The 6901-nt window shown below is 58.0% G+C and overlaps 2 protein-coding genes across 2 annotated transcripts; both read left to right on the top strand.

Moving 5' to 3' along the window:
* Positions 1 to 163: 163 nt before the first annotated feature.
* Positions 164 to 2692, top strand: GUITHDRAFT_149578 (hypothetical protein; the record flags this gene model as incomplete). The annotated part of the gene is made up of 4 exons (XM_005817907.1): positions 164 to 520; positions 809 to 961; positions 1228 to 2378; positions 2524 to 2692. The coding sequence occupies 4 exons, from the start codon at positions 164 to 166 to the stop codon at positions 2690 to 2692; spliced, it is 1830 nt and encodes a 609-aa protein (XP_005817964.1).
* Positions 2693 to 3856: 1164 nt separating this feature from the next.
* On the top strand, positions 3857 to 6862 carry GUITHDRAFT_122813 (hypothetical protein; the record flags this gene model as incomplete). Its single annotated transcript, XM_005817906.1, has 3 exons — positions 3857 to 5279; positions 5442 to 5663; positions 5714 to 6862. Coding segments are annotated over 3 exons (2794 nt in total), but the record flags the coding sequence as incomplete, so codon positions are not given.
* Between the last annotated feature and the right edge of the window lie 39 nt (positions 6863 to 6901).

Raw genomic sequence — 6901 nt, 5'->3', positions numbered from 1 at the left:
ACGAGAGGACGAAGGACGAAGACGGGACGAAGGACGGGACGAAGAGCAGCAGCAGCGGCAGCAGCGGCAGCAGCAGCAGCAGCAGCAGCAGCGGCAGCAGCAGCAGCAGTAGCAGCAGCAGTAGCAGCAGCAGTAGCAGCGCTCTGGCTGAAGTCGCTGGCAGATGGGGCTTGTCAAGTCCTTCAGGGCTCGAGGGCCTCTGGACCCGCTGGTGACAAGCCTGATGGACTTTTCGACCCTCGAGGAGCTCTCGCTGAAGATCTTCCAGCTGTACCAGGTGAGAAGCCGTAAGATAGCTCTAGAGCTGGTGGGTACCTGCTGGGTACTGTCGGCAGCTCTAGAGCTGGTGGGTACCTGCTGGGTACTGTCGGCAGCTCTAGAGCTGGTGGGTACCTGCTGGGGGGCTGTCGGCAGCTCTAGAGCTGGTGGGTACCTGCTGGGTACTGACTCAGGGGAGCAGAAGATGGATCTCGATGAATCTGGCTCGGTGAATCTGGAAGAGTTGAACTTTGGTCTGAAGGTGAGGAGGCGAGGAGGAGGAGAAGAAGAATGGGAGAGAAAGAGGACCAGGAAAGAGAAGAGGAGGATAAGGACGCGGGGGAGAGAGGAGGACGAGGAGGACGAGGAGGACGAGGAGGACGAGGAGGAGCAGTGAGCAAGAGGAGGACGAGGACAAGGACTATGACAAGGACAAGGAGGACGAAGGAGAAGGAAAAGGACGAGGACAAGGAGGACGAAGGAGAAGGAAAAGGACGAGGACGAGGACGAGGACGAGGACGAGGACGAGGAGCTCATTGCTGCTTGGCAGAAGCTGAACTTGATCCCTCCCGTGAAACTGACGGAGGAAGAGTTCGACGCCATCACAGACTCGCGGCAGCTGCTCAACTCACAGGGAGAGCTCGGGCCCGAGGAGTTTGAAACGATGATCCTGACGCAGATGACCAACTATGTGCATCGAAAGGTGAAGAGCAGAGGAGGGGTGAAGAGGAGGGGAGGGGAGAGGACAGGACAGGACAGGAGAGAGGAGTGGAGGGGAGAGAGGAGAGAGACGAGGAGAGGAGAGGAGAGGAGAGGAAGGGAGAAGTCAGGAAAGCAGAGCAGAGCAGAACAGGGGGAAGCGGGCAGGTGAGGACAGGCCGGGGGAAGAGAAAGCTAAGGAGACCTGAAGTTAACAGAGGATCAGAGGGGACGGGAGCGGAGGGGGGAGGCTGCTGACCACGGGAGCAGGTAGCGGTAGCGATCAAGAATGAGGCGCAGGAGTTCAACTACGACATGCTGTTCGCTATCAAGTCGCTTCTGTTCTCAGTCGACAAGATCCACAACCCGATCTTCAAGTCAAAGAAGAACCTCCCCAAGAAGTCCAGGAGGGAGATACTTCGCAAGCTCTTCAACTCCTCGCTCTTCAACGCCTTCGTTCAGTGGAAGCAGGCGATGGGACTGCCGTCCTCCTTCCGACAGCCCAAGGTTGTGAGCATGGAGACCCTTGCCGCCAGCATCGAGCGCCTGGAGGGAGTTGTTGGCAAGCTCGCTTGCAGCTCTCCTGCAGCTACCTCGCAAGCTCCTTCCTCCTTCCAGCTCTCAGACGCTCTGGAAAAGATGCAGCAGGCGCTGTCGCAGCAGCAGGAGACGTTGGCGAAGATGGCGGAACAGATCGCTGTCCTAAGCAAACAGGCAGGGGAAGTGCCCAGGAGGACAGGGAGCAGGGGGTCGAGGGGAGGAGAGGAGGGGCAGAAGGGGGCAGGAAGGATGTCGGACTCCGACGTCATCGTGGTCGGCAGGCAGGAGGGGAGGGAGGAACCAAAGCTCCAGAGCTTCACAGAGCTGAAGAGGCCGAAGCCGGCGCTGAAGCAGAGGAACCTGTCGTTCCCTCGGTACTCCCCCAGCTCGGCGCTGCTGCAGCTGGAGGAGTCCAGCACACCCTCACCTAGGCGACTCTCCGATGCTGAGTCAGGCTACGTGGGACTCAGCAATGGGGAGCAAGGGAGAGGAGCAGGAGCAGGAGCAGGAGCAGGAGCAGGAGCAGGAGGAGCGGGCAAGGGAGACCTGGTGAAGCTGTCTTGGTTCGAGGTTCCCGTGAGCTTCGACTCTCTCCGGACCTCCAGCCCGATGAAGAGGATGCATGCACGGCCTGCGAGCGTGAAGGTGCTCCTCTACGACACCTACCACGTGTACCTCAGGATCAGCGGGGAGGAGGTAGCAGGAGAGTGTCTGCGCGCCAGTCTGGGGGAGGCGGTAGGGGAGGCGAAGGATGGGGAGAGGATGAGCGAGGCGGTGGAGAAGCTGCGCGAGGATGAGGAAGGGCTGGTGGTTGAGCGATCCTCCTACGTGGACGTCCACTCGAGGGACGGCGCGACTTTCAGCCGCTTCTTCCAAGCGAGGTCAAGAAGGAGGAGGAGGAGGAGGAGGAGGAGGAAGCTGAGGAGGAGGAGGAGGAGGAGGAAGAGGATAGGAGGAGGAAGAGGAGGAGCTGAGGAGGAGGAAGAGGAGGAGGACGAAGAGGAACTGAGACGTTGCCTGTGGCAGGGGAGAAGGGGAAGAGCTGAGGAGAGCTATCGCCGAGGCAGCGACGGGGAAGTACGATGGGGGGAAGCTGAAGGTGGAGGAGAAAGGGGGAAGAACTCGCATAGTAGAGCTGGACAAGGAGGTCCAGCAGGCCATCAGCAGGATCCGAGTGCTCAGGTACCAGCTCTAATAGTCTTTCCGGGCCCGGGGCTCGCGGCCGGGAGATTCACGGGCCTGCCCGGCTGGCACGGGCGGCCCGGGCCGGGCGGCGGCCGGCCAGATGATTATAGTACACTGACAGTCAAAACAGACTCGAACCACTGAGCCAACCCTTCAACCTTCCTTATCATTATTCTCTTCATTGTTGACTGATCCGCTCGGCTCAGCGGCAGTGGGCCGGATAAGGCCCTGTCAACCCTTATCCGGCCCCGGGCCCGGATGCTGCTGTCCCCAAAACTTAACTGATACCTTCACTTACATTCTTATTAGCCCGGCCCGGGCCCGGGCCGCCCGGACTCAGCCGCCGGTGCGGGGGCCCCGGCCCGGAGCAAAGATCCTGCCGACTGCTGACACTTTGACCATGTCAGCCTAACAGGGGACGTCCTTTACAGTTGCTACCCCTACCCCCTAATTATCATGAATGGACCCCCACCGAATCATTTCTTTTTCAGCGTTTTCACCACCCCTACCCCTCCATAAGTCGTCAAAACGAATCCGAGTAGCGACCCTCTGTTCCGCCCATGAACTGACAACCCACCCCATCAAAAGACCATGTGATCTACCCTACCCTGTATAATATTGACTCTGAAATGGTTCAACAGACCCCTATTCAGATGACCCCTACCCCCTTAATCACTCCGGCTCGTCTTACTCCTATGATTGTAGGGGTCCGAGGGCAAAACAGTGAAACCACGAAAATGAAAGATGAAGAGGAGGGGGGAGAGGAGGGAGCAGCGAGGTAGGACGAGAGGAGGAGAGGGAGGGAGCGGAGAGCTAGGACGAGAGGAGGAGAGGGAGGAAGCGGAGAGCTAGGACGAGAGGAGCGGAGAGGTAGGACGAGAGGAGGAAGAGGAGGATAAAACTTCACGGAATAATCGTTGTAGAAAAGGAAATAGACGCAGACCACAACAGAAAAAGAAAGATAAAAAACAAATAGTGTGTGTTTATCACGCCTACATGATACATCACTGATCATACCATAATGTTAGGTACCAAGTTGTGAATGCCATCAGGGAGCTATTTTATCTCCCATCAAGAACTTCTCGCTCTTTCTTTCACTCTCGCTCTCGCTTTCCCTTGATCGTTAAAGATCAGCTTCAAACTCCCGAAATCACTCATCGAGACATCTGTTCAAATGTCGAATCAACGAGCAAAAGCTCGCACAGCCATAGAGGAGCCAAACAGCACAGAGCAAGGCATTCAAGACTTGCAGGAGGCTTACTCGCAATCCAACGAGGCGATGGCGTCGCAGGAAATGAAGGATGTGTCAGAGCGTGTGAATGAAATCCTTGCAAACAACAATGCTGAGAGCGCAAAGGCCGGAGACATCGGTAAGACGATCGTAGATCAGGTCAAGGACAAGACAGGGGTCGACCTGCAGTCTGACGATCTACGCAACAAGGCCGGAGACATCGGTAAGACGATCGTAGATCAGGTCAAGGACAAGACAGGGGTCGACCTGCAGTCTGACGATCTACGCAACAAGGCCGGAGACATCGGTAAGACGATCGTAGATCAGGTCAAGGACAAGACAGGGGTCGACCTGCAGTCTGACGATCTACGCAACAAGGCCGGAGACGTCGGTAAGACGATCGTAGATCAGGTCAAGGACAAGACAGGGGTCGACCTGCAGTCTGACGATCTACGCAACAAGGCCGGAGACATCGGTCAGACGATCGTAGATCAGGTCAAGGACAAGACAGGGGTCGACCTGCAGTCTGACGATCTACGCAACAAGGCCGGAGGCATCGGTCAGACGATCGTAGATCAGGTCAAGGACAAGACAGGGGTCGACCTGCAGTCTGACGATCTACGCAACAAGGCCGGAGACGTCGGTCAGACGATCGTAGATCAGGTCAAGGACAAGACAGGGGTCGACCTTCAGTCTGACGATCTACGCAACAAGGCCGGAGACGTCGGTCAGACGATCGTAGATCAGGTCAAGGACAAGACAGGGGTCGACCTTCAGTCGGAGGAAGCGAAGGCGGCAGTCAGCGCGATGGGCGGGGCGGTGGTCTCCCTCGCCGTGGAGGAGCAGCTGAGAAGCTTCTGTCAGAGCTCGGATTGCCAGGAGGTGCAGGAGGCGGTCGGGAGGGAGCTGGTGAAGGTCGCGGGGATGCTGGGTGAAGTTCAGATCCCCTTCAGCCTTGACAGTGTCGTCGGAGCCTTCGGGGTGCTGGGAGACGTCGCGTACGCATGCCCGATGTTGGCACCGGTCGGGCTGATCCTGGTGGGGGTCTCGAGCGCTTGCAAGCAGGCCAAGTACAACCGAGAGCAGGCGGACTTCATGCGGGAGCGAGTCGATGGCATCTCAGCGACGATGAAGCGACTGAGCGCGAACCTGCAGCAGAAAGGAGCCAAGGACAGCGCGTCTGTGCTGGAGCCTCTGCTGGAGGTTCTCAAGGAGGCGTTCGAGTACATCTCGCGGATCACGAGACGAGGTTTCATGAAGTCGCTCTTCACCTACTCCGCCGACAGAAAGACTCTGCAGCAGCTCGACAAGCAGATCACTGACGCCACCCAAGCCCTCCATCTCGCCGTCGCCAACGAGCAGGTCGGTAGACAAAACGAATGCTGCTGATGGAGATGATGATGATGATGGTGATGATGATGGTGGTGATGGTGTTGTTGTTGATGATGGAGACGGTGTTGTTGATGATGGTGTTGATGCTGCTGCTGCTGCTGCTGCTGATGATGATGATGATGATGATGATTCGAAGGGCTTCGATTGATGAGCGTGTGTTTGCAGCTCGAGCTCAGCCTGCAGATGGACGAGAAGCTTGTGCGAATGATGGCGATGCTGGAGAAAGGAGTCCCAGCAGGTTGCAAGGAGCCAGCGCAGATAGATGCGAAAGTGCTGGTGGAGATTGCAGAGCGATCAGGATGTAAGATGGCGAATGAGATGAAGGAAGAGATCGGATCGATGAGCGAGGCGATGATGAGTAAGCTTCTTGTCTTGTCTTGCCATGTCTGCTCACCATCGCATTCTTAGAGCACATGGAGCAAGTCACCGCAGCGGTCAGTGCGATCCAGGACAAGCTGCACGACATGGACAGGAAGAGCGACGTACATCACGAAGAAGACATGCTTGCTCACCAGAAGACCCAGTACATGATCGCTGAGGGCAACGTGGAGTCCAAGAAAGCAGCAGCGCAGACGCTGCAGGCCGTCATGTCGATAGCGGCGAGGAGCGGAGGGGTTCAGCCCAAGTGGAGCTCGAAGCGAGAGGCTGAGCTGCTCACCAAGGAAGCGACTCACTACATCGACTGCACGTCCGACGTCGCCATCCTCACCCTCCACCAGGATGGGATCGGGATGGACGAGCGACAGCTGCAGAGCGAGTTCAAGCGGATGGACACAAACAGGAACGGATACCTGAGCATCCTGGAGCTGAAGACGGGTCTACAACACAGCAAGAACATGAGCGTGGAGGAGGTAGAAGATCTGTTCTTTGCCTATGACTTCAACCAAGACGGCAACATCTCTCTCTCTGAGTTCATCTCCTTGAAACGTCCCAACCTCGAGGGCCAGCAGGGCCAGCAGGGGGAGGACGGGGAGAACTTTGCGGGCACGTGCGGTCAGATGGGAGAGCCGACCAGGAACGGCGAGCCAGGGCAGGACGGAGGAGACGGGCAGAGCGGACTGGACGGGGCGAACGGGCTGGACCTGATGGACTTCGAGGTGATGCTGGAGTTTGTGAGGGAGGACCTGGAGGCCCGAACGCGCACGTACCGTATCGAGCACTCCGGACCCAAGGGGAAGGTGATGAAGGAGGTGGAGCTGCCGTACCCCGAGGGCATCCTGTATGTCAACGCTAGAGGAGGGAGCGGAGGACAGGGAGGGAGGGGAGGCAGCGGAGGCGACGGAGGTAACGGAGGAGACGGAGGGCGAGGAGAGCAGAGTACGAGTGGAGGGGACGGAGGAGACGGAGGGGACGGAGGAAATCCAGGGAGGGGAGGATGCGGCGGGAACGGAGGAAACTCGTCGAGGGTGAAGATCAACACCAACGATCCTGCGCTGCTGATGCTGGTCAAGGTGGATGTGTCGGGAGGCGCTCCGGGGCAGGAGGGGAGGCATGGGAACCCAGGAAGAGGAGGGAGGGGCGGGAGGGGAGGAGAGGGAAGCGTATACTATGAATCGGGTTCGACAGGACAGGGAAGCTTGTCCATCACGATGCACT

The sequence above is a fragment of the Guillardia theta genome (genome assembly GCF_000315625.1).
Source record: "Guillardia theta CCMP2712 unplaced genomic scaffold GUITHscaffold_467, whole genome shotgun sequence".
NCBI lineage: Eukaryota > Cryptophyceae > Pyrenomonadales > Geminigeraceae > Guillardia > Guillardia theta.
The sequence above is the reverse complement of the archived record's forward strand: the minus strand, read 5'-3'. Positions and strand labels throughout refer to the sequence as shown.